The sequence below is a fragment of the Leptopilina heterotoma genome, unplaced genomic scaffold (assembly GCF_015476425.1).
Source record: "Leptopilina heterotoma isolate Lh14 unplaced genomic scaffold, ASM1547642v1 Lhet_16, whole genome shotgun sequence".
Taxonomy (NCBI): Eukaryota; Metazoa; Arthropoda; class Insecta; order Hymenoptera; family Figitidae; genus Leptopilina; species Leptopilina heterotoma.
The window spans coordinates 196,807-213,133 of record NW_025110874.1 but is presented as its reverse complement, the minus strand read 5'-3'; the positions used below and the strand labels follow the sequence as shown (position 1 = coordinate 213,133).

Sequence of the window (16,327 nt, the reverse complement as noted above, 5' to 3'; positions counted from 1 at the left end):
AACGTTTCGGTAATTAGAGATGAATTTGAAAAGAAATGTAAGGACGCACTTAATAAAACTTTTAGCAACCGGTATATGTGGAGTAGAAATTATTTAGAATAAGTAAAAAGTATTTTAATAGTGGAAAAAAGATCCGGCTCATTACCATTATTTAAAAAAGTAAGAAATTTTGCAAATCGGGGATGAATGTCACGTGATTATGAAACGTAAAAGTGAACAAGATAATTTAGTGTACATGGTGCCGATGGAAGATTTCTTTCCAAAACTATTGGAAGCGCACAATAGTACTGGATATGGAGGACGGGACAAAATGATATACTTTGTCAAAAAAATGGCGCATTTCTAGACTGTCCGTCGAAATTTTTGTCAATTGCTGCCAAACTTGTGATAGGAAGTGAAGAATTACCAGGACCATGCGACCAAATTCTTACGATTGCGAACATTAAAATCAAAGCATGCTGCCAACGTTATAGAAGAATTATCTAAAAAAAATTAATTTTGGCGCTCCATCTATCCTCCAAAGCGATAATGGCCGAATATATTGCGAGTTTGGATAGTGGACCACAAATCAAATAACTGGTCCCGCGGTAGTTTTGAAGTTCAGGTAAATTAAAGAGTACAAAATTTACAATCTTTTATTAAAGAGCATTATTATTTTTAACTATTTTTTTAATAATTAAAATTCTAACGAAAGCATAAATTGTATGAAATGTGACTTTAGTATCCATTGCGGAACACTAAACTTAGAAACTGACAATAGTCTCATATGTTCTTTTTGCATTCGGGGAACAAATTTAGTTAGTAATCAACAGGACTGTTATAATCGGCAAAAAATTGCAGCTGACAAAATAAAAACCTTCTCTGAAATACAATTTCCTCTGTTAACAATCGGTACTTGCGTCACTTTGTCAGTTCCTGGTGTAGATCGTGGGCCACTAGATTTTGGTACAATTGTTGGCATCATATTTGACATCCAAAATCAAAATTGGGACAAAAAGCGGCGTTATTAAAGGGTGGTTTTCACGTACAGATTTAAAAGAGTCAGGGACAGAAATTGTAAAAAGCGAAGAATTTGATAAAAATGTTACATTAACTTTAAGAGAAGCAGCAGCTCACCAATCAATGTGTGGTGGACAGGATTTTAAAAAATGCAATTGCAAAGTGGCTGCAAATCAGTGTAAAACGAACAGGTGTACCTACTTTAAATTTAAATTAACTTGCAGCTCGCGAAGCCACCAAAATATATCTTGCTACAATAAATAATTTGACATACATATTATTTTTGTGCATATGTAACTAATAACAATAAAATTAATGTTAACATTATATGAAAAAATTTAGTCTTTTCTTTTAATTTTTAATAAGACTAAATAAATCCAGGCTAATAAGAAATATTTGCATCTATTTCAATTTTTATGTATATTTTCCAATTTGACCGCGTTTAGTTTAAAGCCTAGGCATTAAGCTAAACGAAGGATTTTTCTTTTCGCCTACGACATATACAATGACGGATTTAGCCGCTTACTTATCGCTACTCATTCGGCGACATTCCGCTAATTCACACATATAAAGTAACTTTTTAATTTTGTAATTTTGAATTTAAATGTTTTTAGACCTTCCACTACAAGTGAGAAATTTGATACTTCTTACGATCAAGAATACCATGCAGCGGAGTTTATTGGCAAAAAAGATCCAAACCAATGTGAATTTATATTTCCTGAATGTGAAAATGGAATTTTATCTTATTTCACCAAAGTTTATTAAATGGATTTTCATCGTTGGAAATAATATATTAAACAATAACGGGATAAAGGCAGCCATTTGTTTACGGTCGTTTTTGTGACACGTGTGGAGATCGAGAGCGCCGTAGGCGCCCTAAGACCGAAACGAGCATTTAATGACCCTGTAAGATTCACTTAATAAACGTTGAAACAGAACGTCAAAGTGGACATGCCAGCATAACAGGTCAAAATTTATAAAGCAAAGAAAAATTTACTTCAGTTAAAGGGCCCATTACTTTTGTCTTAAATTTTTTTAGGTATTTGGATAATATAGAGGTTGTTCTAAGAAGTATATGGGTGATTCTTCTAAAAGGGACCACTTCACGTGCCTCCAACATGAGTTTCATTATTCTAATTAATTTTTTATTAATATTTTATTAAGTTTAAATTTTTTTAAATTTATTTATATTCTGCGAAGATTTATCTATCTTTATATAATCTTCTAATGCTTATATTTAAAGTTCTTCCTATTTAAAAACATATAATTTTGTCTTTAAATTTTTTGTTAAACAAAATATATATTTTATAATTATATTTTAACATAATTAAATAATTTCAACAAATTTATAATATATGTGACCGGGTCTGAGAAAAGGGTCCTACTGACCAAAAAATCGATTTTTTTATTATGGTTTCTTACAGTTTAAGGTCCTAGAAATACAATGCAATCAGTCCCGATTGTTAAACATTTTTTTTTGGTTGTCTAAGTGTCAAGAATATTTCCCCTTAATCTTAAATTGAATGCCTTAACCATTTACAAAAAATTCGACTTAATTCCTCGAAGATGATCCCCAAGTATACCCGTCATCGGCAACCTGGTTGTGCAAGTCAAAAAATAACTATGGATTATTGTAGAGTTCAAAATTATTCAGATTATTGTATAATTCTAAACTTGCATAAAAAATCTCAGACCTCTAGGACATCCGGAAGTCTTTTAAATTAATTTTGAAAATTCCATAATTTGACTTTTGCAAAGTAAATCGTTTATAACAATTACAGGGTTATTTGAACAATTATTTAACCATGAAAATCGGATTCAGCACAAAAAAATACATAAAGAACACTCATCATGTTAATTTAAAATGTAAAATGTTTCAAGAAATCTAATTTATTTGGATAGAAAACTTTAAACGCGTTTTTCTCGAAAAGTTGATTTTGGTAAGTAGGTCCCTTTTCTCAGACCCGGTCACATATATCAAATTAAAGTTAAGAATATAACGTTTATTTTTTATTTTTATTTGTTTAAAATATGATATATAAAAAGTTATTATAATTATTAATTAAAATAGTATTATCAATGAGAGTTAAAATTTAATTCATCTCCAAAGTCTCGTTTTCTATATAATAACATCATATTTTTTAACGTTTTAACCACAATATGTAATCTATATAAAAATATTTGATGATTAAAACTAAAAATATTGTTTAAAAAATTGTAATATTTTTAAAATTGGCGGATAGTAAGTTTAAAAAATTTAAGAATTTTAATAAAACATGGTATTCAAAGGTTTTTTGATCAATAATTACAAATCTGAAATTAGTTTTAAAAAATTTTAAAGTACGGATCCAATATGTCAGACAGTAAGTTCAAAAATTAATGTTTACAAATAAAATAATTCTTCAGGAAGGTAATGTTAGAAAGAACTTTCTATGTAAAGAAAATTCAAAAAAAAGTGTTTTCATTTTACAAATTTAACAATTTAAATGTTAGGAATTCAAGTTTTTAAGACTATAATATTAAAAAAATAATTATATCTTATTAAGAATGTTATGATCGACAGTTAACTAATAAACTTTATTATAAATAAACATAATTATATAAATTACATCTAATATAATAAATACTCCAAACTTAAGCACAGAATTAATAATCTGATGAATTTTAATTATATATTTAAAAGATCGTTGAATATTTTAGATTTGCCATTTTTAATTAAAAAAAGCTAACTTAATATTTGCACTCAACAAGGCAAAAAACCTTTGAATACCATGTTTTACTAAAATCCAATCATTTTTTTTGTATTACTGTCCGCCATATTTGATCCACCATTTTGAATTTTTAAAAACTGATCTCAGATTCGTAATCAGCAACCCAAAAATCTTTCGAGTACCATATTTCATTAAAATCCATCAATTCTTTAAACTTTTTGTCCGCCATATTGGATCCGCCATTTTAAATTTTTTAAAACTGACCTCAGATTCGTAATCAGCGACCTTAAAAACCCCCGTGTAAAAAGTTTCATAAAAATTCATCAAAGTAATTTGGAGGAAACAGTTTTGTCCAGCTAGATCGGGGTTTTACACTACTGTGCATTGATCCTATATTAAAAGTTTGTTTCTTTAACCTAAAGTGCGTTTAAAAACGTTTTTATCCATGTGTTTATAGTATCACTGTTAAAACACAAAGATTTGTGTTAAAAGATAGTTTGATGTATGTTTTTTGTGAAGTGATCAATAGTCTGTGAAGTTATTGTTTATTTAGAATATAACTATTCTCAAACACTTATGAAACTTAATTGTTAGTCACATTTTCGACAGAATGGACCCGATCTGATGTGAGCACTAAAATTTCTCTGATGTGAGCCACATTTGGCAACTTTGGTTTGATTCTCATCAGAAATACGAATTAAGTAGGTCAATTTCTGCTCAAGACGTTATTAAGTTAGTAAATTAGTAAAATAATTATAAGTGAATTTATAATTAAAAATCAATTATTAACTATTATTGAAAAGATTAAATTTACTGCTTGTCATAATTTTTAAATATTTTATTATATAAAAGCAAAAGAAATTTCTCAACATTTATCAATCTTTTCGTTACCTTCTTCTTAAATTGAGTTACCGTTACAAATTTTTAGTTTAATAATGAGACTGCAACACACGCTAAGTTGTAAATAAATATTAATTTTTCTGAAACAAGTAACGATCAGGTTCTAATAGAAAAAATCATTTTTTATCTTGCTTTTCGTTTCATTTTTTTTCAGTTAACAATTCGTTAGCACACACGTTTTTTATTTTCACGCATTTGTCATATCACGATTCACAAAGACTATGAAGCTAGCATTGAGCATTACGTGGATATTCTCTATTTGCATGTTGAAAACTGTATGTGAACAGTTTTCCAATAACAATGTGACGTACATTGACAAACGCGATCTTGCGTTAAAATACGATACAGTCAATGTGGTTTTTACACGAAAAAGAAGAACTTTGATTTATCCCAAGCCTTCGACACTATTGGTTCGTAACTGATGATTGTTTCCGGAAAATTTTCCTCATAAATATTTTTTTTTGTTTTTTTGTTTTACGCTGAATACGACGTTATAAAACTGATTTTTTAATTAACAGTTTTGGTGTTTTGTTTCGTTTTTCTGTTGGAAAAAGAAGAAAAATAAAAATTAAGCTAATTATTAAAAAAAATTTTTAATTTCAATTTAGAAAAAATTTATATTAATTGTTAAAAAATAATTTCATTGAAAAGTTAAATTGAGAAATTTTTTTTTCATATTTTTCATTTTTGCAAAACATAACTTTGTATTCATTTTTTTCTAATGTTTTAATTGGCTTAAATTTTTTTAAATATAGTTTAAGTTCTTATTTTCTAAATGATAAAAATATTTAATAATATTTTATTAGAAATAAAAAAAAAATTCCCATATTTAATTAACTTAAACCTTAAAAAGAAGAATAATTTGTTACTTTTATTTTTAAATAATTACACAGGAGCACAAAAAATCGAACTTTTTCCAAGTCAACCGGAAATATGATTTTATGACCTATTTTGATGCGCTGAACACAAATCTGAAGTCCTATTTGCACCATTACGTTAGGATTTTTTTCTAATTTAAAAAAAAAAACCTAATTAAACAATTAATTCAAAAATTTTTGGACTTGGGTTCTGATTTCATGCAAATTAGTATCTAGGGTTTTTGGGGTTTGCCTTGGAAAAAGTTTGATTTTTTGTGGTCCTGTGTAACTTTTAGAAATCAAATAAGAACATTATTAAAAAGTTTTCTTGAATTTTTATGTATCTACAAAATTTATATATTTTACTAAACCATTTTGAATTTTCAAAACCTGAGAACAGATTTGTAATCAGCAAAACCAAAAGCCCCTAGATACTGATTTACATTAAAATATAATAATTTCTTAAAAAACCTTAAATCCCAAGACCACAAAAATTTTGAGTCATTTGTTTGATTAGGAATGTTGTTTGACGTTAATAAAATGTCTGACGTGATGGAGCAAATTAAAAAGTATGGCATTGAAGGCATGAGCAGTAAATTCTTTTTACTGGTGAAAGAAGTTGTTCTTTACTTAGGTAAAAACTGATTTTTATGTTATCGTGATGCGTTTTTACATTTTCAAGAGAAACCGGGCATAAAATACTTTTGTGATCACATACCCTACTCCCGGGTGGTAATGTGTTGTTTTGCGCCCGCTCTTAGTGCCCGAAATGACATACTTTCCGTGCAAAAAGGACAGAAAATTAAATTTTTGGGTGTAAGGTCCCTTTCACCGCGTCAGGGCACATATGAAAAAACTTTTTCTCTCATATTTTTTTGTCTTTGTAATACTTTAGAAAGTGAAGTTTGCAATTTTAAATTCAAAATCGAGTTAAAAAATCTTCTTCTATTGTTGACATAAATAATCCAAATCCCATATATAGGATACAGGATGCTTAAAAGCCTCAAGAACCCTTATGACAAAGTATGTTACTTAAACATGGGTGGGAGAGCGAGCTTTCATATACGTAATCTTTTCGTTAATTATTCGTAAAGGATAGATAACCAAGCAAGAGCACCGTGAAATACCAATGAGAAATGTCTTTTAAATTATTCTATCACGCCATGTTTATATACTGTTCCCATATGCTCTACGGCACAAAGTTATCCAATTTCCTCCAGTTTTACCCTCACATATATGATTTTGTTAATAATTAAAAAGCAGTTTGTGTTTACTTCAAAATTTCATATAAATAAGATATATTCAATAAATAAGATTTTTCTTTGAAATATTCTTCTCTTTTTAACGCGTGAATATAAATCTCGTATGCTTAATTCTTTATGTATAAAGATTTATACATAAAAACTTTTTATACTATTCTAATTTTATTTTCGATTCAAAGTCAAGTACATTTATTTATATAAAATGTAGGGGAGAGTGGGGCAAACCAGCCAGGTTTCAATATCTACGAAATGGCAACGCTGGGAGCAAAAGTTTTTTTCTTAGTTCCGTTATACATTTTTACGAACTTGTTCTTAAGGTAATTCTGAAAAAAATGTAATATTTCCAAATATTCTGTCTTAGGTTTTGAAGCTACACACCTCAGAATAATTTATCACTAAATACTTTGATGAATTTACAAAGAATTTCTTATAGACAAATATTAATTCTCAAAATATGCCTGTGGGGTAAACCGGCGATAGAATATTTCGATTTTATCAGAGTGTAACGAAAATTATTATTAGTTAGAATGTTTTTTTCATTAAAATATTTAGTGTCAATGAAAAATAATTATCTTCCAATAAGAATATTATACCCATTAATATTGTTTCCCTGAAAACTTCAAATATTTTTGTTTTGTTATTAAAAAAATATTTATTTCATTAAAATTTAATCCTGTATTATTATTTACATTATTACAACCATTATTCACATGATTCTTTATGTTTGTTGTTATTGGAGATTATACAAATGCAATATTATATTTAAAAAACCTAATTGGCCGGTTTACCCCAAGGGGCCAGTTTGCAAAAATTTTAAAAGTTAACACAGCAACTAAACAATAAAAGATAAATCCTGACTAGGAGTGATCGACTATTTCATCGTTTTTATTAATAAAAGATAAAGTACAGGTATCTCTGGGAAAAGTTGCTTAATTAAATGATCTTTCAAACAAGCCAATGAAAAATGAAATCAGTTGATTCATTTAGTCACAAGAGTAAGAAAACAATTAGTATGGCTGGTTTGCCCCACTCTCCCCTAATTAAAGACGTATTTTAAAATTCGAAATTTGAGTTTTAATAAATTTGTTTCCAAGATGCACCGCGAGCAGGTACAATAAAATTAAAATTGGTTAAAGTTTATTACAAACTAATTTAGCATCTCACCTAAAGTAAAAAATATTTATTAATTTTTTCGAAGTAAATATATTTTAATAATATAATATGTAAATATATTCTAATAATATTGTAAAATTAAATAAAAATTTAAGTTACATTTTTTGAAATATTTCAAATAATTTATTTAAATACTTCCTTCCATACAATATTTTTTATTTCTGTAAATTCTTCAGAATCAATTTCAACAAATAATTTATTTTGGTTTTTACATCTCGAAATTCTACGTACATTTGGCCATTATAAAATAAAGGTCTGCGAAAATAAATACCTACCTCTTCAAAACTTTATCCCTGTGATTTATTAATAGTTATAGCAGAAGCTAAAACTACTGGAAACTTTCTTCTGTATAAAATATAAGGTAATGAAGAAAATTCCCCTGTATCTAAAGTTATTCTAGGAATGACAGCTGTATTTCCTGCTTTTATTTCTGTAATTATCTCAACTTTTATATTAAATTTATATAACTCCAAAATTTTAAGTCCTGTCTCATTACAAAGACGTTATTAATGCTTAAATTTCTTATGAGCATAACTATTGCTCCAATTTTTTAAATTAATTTAATTTCCTGAGCAGGGCTGTACGTCATCATAATCTATACTATAGTATATCATTTAATTACTTGTAATAATGTTTCCCTTTTAATATTACTTTATGCTTTTATTAAAAAGTTGAAATGACGCAAAAAGTTTTTAAATCTCAACAAAAACATCGTTAATGCAAAAAGTTCCGCCAAGTAAAAGTTTTTATAATTGTCCAAACAACTATTGAAATAAAAGTTTACCAAGTAAAATTTATAACCAAAGTTTTAATATTGATTGATTTTATTTAGTGTTGCACTTCGAGCCTCTTTTCTTTTATTAGGAAAAATAATTAGATTTCATTTTTAGCTTATGTTAATCATAAAATTAAATTTCATATTTATTGCAATTCAAAATATAACGTGAAACATTGTCTCAATTCGGAAACGTAATTAGTAATATTAATAATATTATTAGTTATGCACAACGAGACTCTGTCCTTTCATTAAAGAAAAGAGATCAAAATATAACATTCAATTGTTTTCATTGTCAATTTTCCGAGACGAGACTGACTCGAAGTGCATCACTAAATAAAATTAATCAATATTAAAACTTTGGTTATAAATTTTACTTGGTAAACTTTTATTTCAATAGTTGTTTGGACAATTATAAAAACTTTTACTTGGCGAAACTTTTTGCATTGAAGATGTTTTTGTTGAGATTTAAATTCTAATAAAATAATTACTTATTGATTCGAATGCAGCTTATTTTTGGCATTGGCACTCCACTACAACTTGGACGAGAAAGTGTAATTGTTGGAACTTTTTCAAAAATCATTTATAATTTACCTGTGAACTCGACGGACTTCACTGAGCCTGGCGTTCACTATAGTCGGACTGGTAAAAGTCGATGGAATATATACAAAATAGTGCAAAAAGTAATAGAGAATTATGGATTTAAAGGTAAAGAGTGTATGCTCCGTGCAATATGCGAAGCTGCATTCGCACCTTTTAACATACATTACGGCATATTAGGACAACTCGTCCAAACATTTTTAACGTAAGTATATATAAAAAATTTTGTTATCAAATTTAAGAAATTCTTCCACTACACGGAAAAAAGTACGTGGAATTTTCAATAACACTGAAAGGATTCTAACATTTTTAATTGCATTCAAGAGACATTAATGTTAAAGGTGGAAGTATCAACAGCACCGCTGTATGAATACAGAAACCTACTACTTCTGGAAAATATTTTTGAAATCAATTAATAATTTCAAAATTATCAAAGAACTCAGAAAAAACGAGAGCATAGTGGGATACCAGCATGTAACTCAGTAGACAGAGTAATCTACCGGCGCAGCAATTAATAGAAAGGTCGTTCTCTCGTATCTCACTATGCTACCGTTTTTTCTGAGTTCATCGATAATTTTGAAATTATTAATTGATTTCGAAAATATTTTTCAGAAAAAGCAGCAGGTTTCTGTATTCGGACAGCGGTGCTATTGATACATGAAATTTAAGAATCTTATAAGTGAGAAATTGATTTGAAGAGATTGTTAATTTCTTCCACCTTTAATTTTTTTGCTTACATTTTCTTCTCAATATGTTTACTTTTATGTAAAAAAAATTTAGTTAATAAAAATATAATAATATCACTAGAAAAACACATTTGTAAAAACCCTAGGTTTAACCAGCCCCCTTAAATTAATAAGTAACTTAGTGCATCGGAAGAAAAGTTAATTATATATAACTAATATTGTTTGTAACAATTTAAAAAAGTTCCTTTGTAACAAAAAGAAAATATATTTATTAAATGAACCTAAAGTAAAATATAAATATGAAAGAACAAAATTTGTTGATGGAGAGAAAGCAAAGTTAACTTATTTGTTAACTAATATTGTTTATATCAGATAATATAAATTATTTTATGCTTTACTATTTATAGGAAGGTCTTATTATATTAATTTAAACTGATCTAAGACATGTGTAGTAACGGAATAAAAAATAAACTTTTATTTTTAAAGGAAAGTACAGTATTAATTTGTTAATTTTAATTTAAAAAAATTATAAACAATTAAAAATTCTAAAGTTTGCTTGGAGGGATATCTTGAGAAATTATTCGAATTTTTGCAATTTATCAAACTGATATTATTTATCAACTTGTTAAGACATAACGGTTTTGAATATGAGTCATTCCATATCAATTATGCCATCTCTCTGTCCAGTACAGATTTTGATAAAAAAAATTTCCATAAGTGAAAAATTTACTGTGAGAGAATGGCTTTGAATGCTATGTGATAAAAATTTAAAAACAAAATGAGTTTTACATTTTGTCAAATGCTGTTAGAAAATAACTTAAAAAGGTTTCAGAAAATATTTTGTGTTAGATATTGTCAGACATAAATTGACAAAATGTGGAACTCATGGTATGAAAATTCACAATGTAGAAACGTCGCAAAAGAGGAAATACTGCTCTAAGGATTCTTGTGAAGTAAGAACGTTTTTATTATTTCAGCAATGCAATTGATATTTTTGAAAAGATTGTTTTTTAGAATCACATGGAAAAATTATTTAATAAAAGTAAAAATAGATTTAAATTTTCCTAAAAAATGTTCAAAAAATATAAAAAAATATATGTATAAAAGCAAAAAAAATATGAAAAAATTAAAAAAAGATTACCCAAAATACTTTTACCTTGACGCAGTGAGAATAAGAAAACATTAAAAAATATATTTTAAATATTCTAATGGAAGAAGGACGTTACTATATAAACTAAATTTAAATATTTTTTTCCATCATATTGGATGCAACATTTATAATTTTTTCAAACTGAGGTTAGATTCGTAATCAGCTACTTCAAAAACACCTGCGTGACCAGTTTCAAGAGAATACAATTGTTCTTAAAAATTCTCATCAGCCATAACGCTGAAGTAGGATGCTAGCACATGTCGAGAAAAAGAAAATTTATATACGGAAATTTATAAACTAAATTGAATTAAACCCACGAAAAATGTTAATGAAATCTTTTTATATTGACTTAACAAGTAGGAATCTCTACCAATATCAACCACTACATGCTAACTAGAGAGCAAGTAACTAGATGCACCACACACAAGTTTTATGGTCTATAGCCAAAAAAATCTTTAATTTAATTGTTCACTAACTGTAACTTCAAAGAAAAAATAAAAAGAATAGCACCACTGTGGCAAGTAAATCAATTAATTTTTAATTAATTACTATTAGTCATGACTGTAGTACGGGAGTATTCAGGAGAACTATTTAAAGTGCAAAAACGCGACTATTCAATTTAGTAATCCGGAAAACTAATGATCATGACTTCGACCACTTGTAAGGAGTACGGTCCTTCCTTAGGTATTCATGTCTTCGACAAACTTGTTAGGGGTACGGTCCTTCCTGAGGTAAGGAGGGGTGTACCCACTCTCAAATTTTCCCAAAATTTTTAATTTTTAGAGGTAGGATTGAGTCATGTGACCAACAACAAAATAATCATCATTCTTTCCAAAATAAAATTTTCTAATTAAAAATTCTTTAGAGAGAAAGAAAAATACAGATTCAAAAGATATTAAATTTTTTTTTTTAATTTTAATTTTCTTTCACGAGACTAATATTAGTCAATTATAATATATTTTTATGAATTAAAAAAATCAAATTTACCTATAAAAAATGGATAGATTGACGGATTTTCTTATGTAGTAGAGGAGAACGGGGCGAGGCAGCCAACGGGGTGAGTCAGCCAATTGCTTCTTATTTCTGCATAATTTTTTCAAATCGTGCGCTATTGATAATGTAGACTGCTTATGATAGTTTACTTTAGTTGCTAACAGATGGGCATTATTGCTGCAGCAGTTTAGCAGTGACAGTATCATTTATGAAAACATACTTTTTGGATGTAACTTTTCTAAGAGTTATTTTAGTGATTTTAGTTAATAGAGTTACACGAATAAAATTCTTGTAAAGTGATTTTTAATGCAGAATTTAGTGTATGAAAGTATGTCATTTCGGGCACTTAAGGCGGGAGCAAAGTAACACATTACGCCCGGGAGTGAGGGAAGCGGGCGGAAAAGTATTTTGCGCCCACTTGTATGACGTCAGCGGTCGGTAAAGTATTTTTCGCCCGTTTCCTCTACCTCCGAGCGGGCAATAAAGTATTTTGCGCCCGCTTGTTACTTATTCGATTTTCTTCATTAAAATGAGACATTTTCGACTTTCTTTTTATGTTGACTATAGAACTGCAAACATTTTCAACTTGTTTTATTTTGTTTATAAAAATTTGCAATTTTTTTTTATTTTCTCTAAAAAAATTATGAGACATTTGGTTTTGTTCCCATTTCGTTTATCAAAATTGTCAATTTTAAAAGTTCTTGTTTCAGTTTTGTTTAATCATTAATTACTACGTTCTAAATAAATACTATGTTTCCAGAATACATTGTTTTTTATTTCTATTTTAAAACTTCTATCATTATAGACTTTATTCGATATAATGTTTATATAGAGCTTAATTTTTAACTAATATGAGCGTTTAATCGTGCGTGCCCTCAATGCCATACTTTTCATGCAGTTAGGACAAAAAATTATGTTCGCATCATGGGCGCAAAGGTGATTCCGACTTGGGCGAAATCACCTATTTTGCGCCCTTGTTACGAAAATAACTATTAAATGTAAATTTTTGAAGTTTACTAACAAAATAAAAGTAAGTTAAGGACAACTACCTTGTTATGTTTCACTAATTGTAACTTTAAGTTATGTTTTTTTAACTATTAAAATAGTTGGCCGCCTCAACCCACGATTTTTCAAATATGCCAAAATGTGGTCTTTTGGGAAAAGGGTTGTAGAAATTTTTAAGTGCAACCTACGTCAAAATGTTCTATGGCAATTTTTTAGCCAATAAGACAAGCTTTCTAACGCGATATTAAAATTGAAAAAACCTATTTAAATAACTGCCTCGCAAACCAAAATGTGCAATCTTGGCTGCCTCGCCCTGTTCTCCTCTATACTTTAAAAAATTAGATTAATTACTTTACTTGTTTTATTTATCTGTAACATACTTTAAAAATATGACCAAAAATAATTTTCTCTAAAACTCTTTATATTTTTTTTACTTCTTGCTGGACTACCTTCTCAGAAATATTAACTTGTGCGCTCCACGTTGGGCGCCAAATTGTAACGCTTTTTTTCTAGCCTATTATACGGAAACTAAATATAGAACATTAATCATAAACAATTATTCATAATTAACATATAATTAATAATATATGCCCTGAAACTGTATCTTCTTAGCTAACTTTTTATCAAAAAAATTTATATTTTACTAAGGAAAATAAAACTTAGACGACTTTGGAAAAGCAGCTGAAATTTTGCTTTAAAAAAAGTGGTCCCAATGTGGCCACAATTAAAAAATTTCCTGAAAAATTAAAAAAATAGTTGCAAAAATCCATTTAAGGTAATTTTATATGAAATGTTTTGTTTGTGGCTTAGAATCACAGAATCAATAGTTGCATACTCTGTTTTTAGCTTATAAAAAGATATTTTAAAATATTGTTAATTATTTATCCTATTTTATACATTATAAACTAAATTCATAATTATAAAATTTTTCACAATATATTTTGATAAATATTACATTGTAAAAAAATTCAAAAGTGATTTTACATAAAAACGTATGGTATTCTCGATATTTTCTTACAAAAAGGGGTTTTTATCCTACCTTGCTTCTCCCAGAATTCTGTATAACTAATACTACGGCACCTAAACTAAAACGACTTTTCCTATGGCAAGATTGCGAACTTCTTGACCATAGGAACCTGTCAATTAACTCCAAACGAGAGCTTAAACAATTCATATAACCAAAATTTAAATACTAGAAAAATGTTCTTATATTAGTGCTATTGTGACGAAAAACGTAAAAATAACGTAACAACATCTTCAGTTTAATTTTAAGAATAGAAAAATGGGTCCTTTCTTTTAAAAAAGTCAAAATCATTTTTAATTTAGAAAAAAGAGTTAAATCTTGAATTTAATAACAAACTTAAAGGTCGAAAATTTGTTTCATGCTAGTATATATTAGATATAAATTGTCAAAAATCTGCTGTTTCGACAATATCTATATTTGAGGTTGCTACAGTTGATACATTTTGTCCTATATAATATATTCTCGTTATTTTTATGAATTTAAATTGAAAAATGTTTCTCTTTTCTGTATTTGTTCGTTGAATCGAATCGAAAACCTTTTCAGACCTTCCAGCACAAACGAGAATTACGAGCAACACGAGGATAGAGAATATCATGTGGCAGAACGACTAGGACAACATTTGGGTGAAAACTGCCACGCCCTATATACAGAATGCGAGAGAAGTATTCTAGACGTATTTTCCAGAGTAGACTTGTAAGACTCGTAAGAAAGAGAACAATATAAAGAAAAATAGAGGAAGAATGTAGAAAGTAGAAGTGAGAGCAATAAAAGCGGACGGAATTCTGACCACATCTACACTGGCAGCGTTAAAGCTTCCTTGCGGATCGTTATCACCAGGTATATATCGACTCTTTTTAAACTTCTCATTTTGGTTCATGGAATTTCTCCCTAAGGATTAATTTTTCTCTTCGTACAGGTCAAGGAGAGAACATAGAGTGAAAGCATCACCAACGCGCTAGTATTGTTTTAAATCAAAAATTATAGAATTCCATTGTTGGCACACTTCAGAAGAAAAATATTTGTAGCTTTTACTTACGAGATATTTGCATTTATTTGTATATTACGGCATTCGCAACAGATAAAATTAAAATTAGCGCCTGCATTTTTGATTAGAAAAATAATAATTTCATATAGATTTCTCAGTACATAAGAATTAAAATAAATAAATACAATAGGGTCAATTCATTATAATATTTTTGAATTCTCATTATATTAATTTTAATATATTTCATTATATATTTATTTTTTTAATTCATTACATTTTACCAAAAGTCGTTGTGTCGTATTTTTTAAAAAATCTGATTATTCGTATAATTGATTTTTAATATTCACACAATTATTATCAACATTTTAATTTTTGAGTAGAGTTGTAATGTAAAAAAATTCAGTTTGGCTGCTGTAGAATTTTTAATTGAAAAGCATGAAAATAATTTAGATAGTAAAAATTTTTGATTGATATTTATTGATAACTAATTAACTTATATTAATTGATTATATAATGTGACATACACCATAAATTACAAAATTATTGAAAGTAAAATGCTGCTTCTGGTTCTCTATTATTAAACAGATTTAGTTATTATTCTAAATGACGCAAAAAGTTATAGATGACACGCAGAGCGTCTCACAGATAAAAATGCAATAAGCACGTTCTGGCGACGCTTGGGCAGAGAGACTTGTGATAAGCGATCATCGCCAAAAAGATTTTTTTGTAACTTTTGCGCGAATTACTAAGATATTTTTTATTGTTGGAATAAATACTTGTTTGTTTTATGAAAATTAAATATTTTATTGGGTTGTGACCAATTCTACCTACACGAATAACTCCACCAGCAACAAATATAGACATAAAGATAAGCCCTAAAAATATCAGAGTAAATTAATTATCTTAATTAAAATCAAATAAATTATTACTACTTAGTATTAAGTACATTAAGAGTTCTTTTATATAATGTGCTTAATTTTTAATCTTATAATGTAGAAATAGGGTCTAATTTTTTCAAAAGAATCAATATTGGCAATGGGTCTGTAAATTTTTCTGGAACTTGGTGTAAATTGATCGTTTTAATTGATTTTATTTATATTTATAAGACTAATAATTGTTGTACTAACAATTTTAACCACTTCACTGGCAGGGTGTTCCAAATGGCGTTCCACGCACCGAGGCCCAGACTGGCAACAACACCGAAATG

General features: G+C 28.0%; 2 protein-coding genes across 3 annotated transcripts in view; both read left to right on the top strand.

The window, feature by feature from the left end:
• The window catches only part of LOC122498817, a 105,383-nt gene that overhangs the window by 43,608 nt on the left and 45,448 nt on the right, over positions 1-16,327 (top strand). The gene's annotated exons all lie outside the window — the stretch shown is intronic.
• LOC122498822 lies at positions 4,705-15,306 on the top strand. Its single transcript, XM_043606763.1, has 4 exons — positions 4,705-5,020; positions 9,187-9,482; positions 14,679-14,972; positions 15,052-15,306. The coding sequence occupies exons 1-3, from the start codon at positions 4,832-4,834 to the stop codon at positions 14,830-14,832; spliced, it is 639 nt and encodes a 212-aa protein (XP_043462698.1). The 5' UTR covers positions 4,705-4,831; the 3' UTR covers positions 14,833-14,972; positions 15,052-15,306.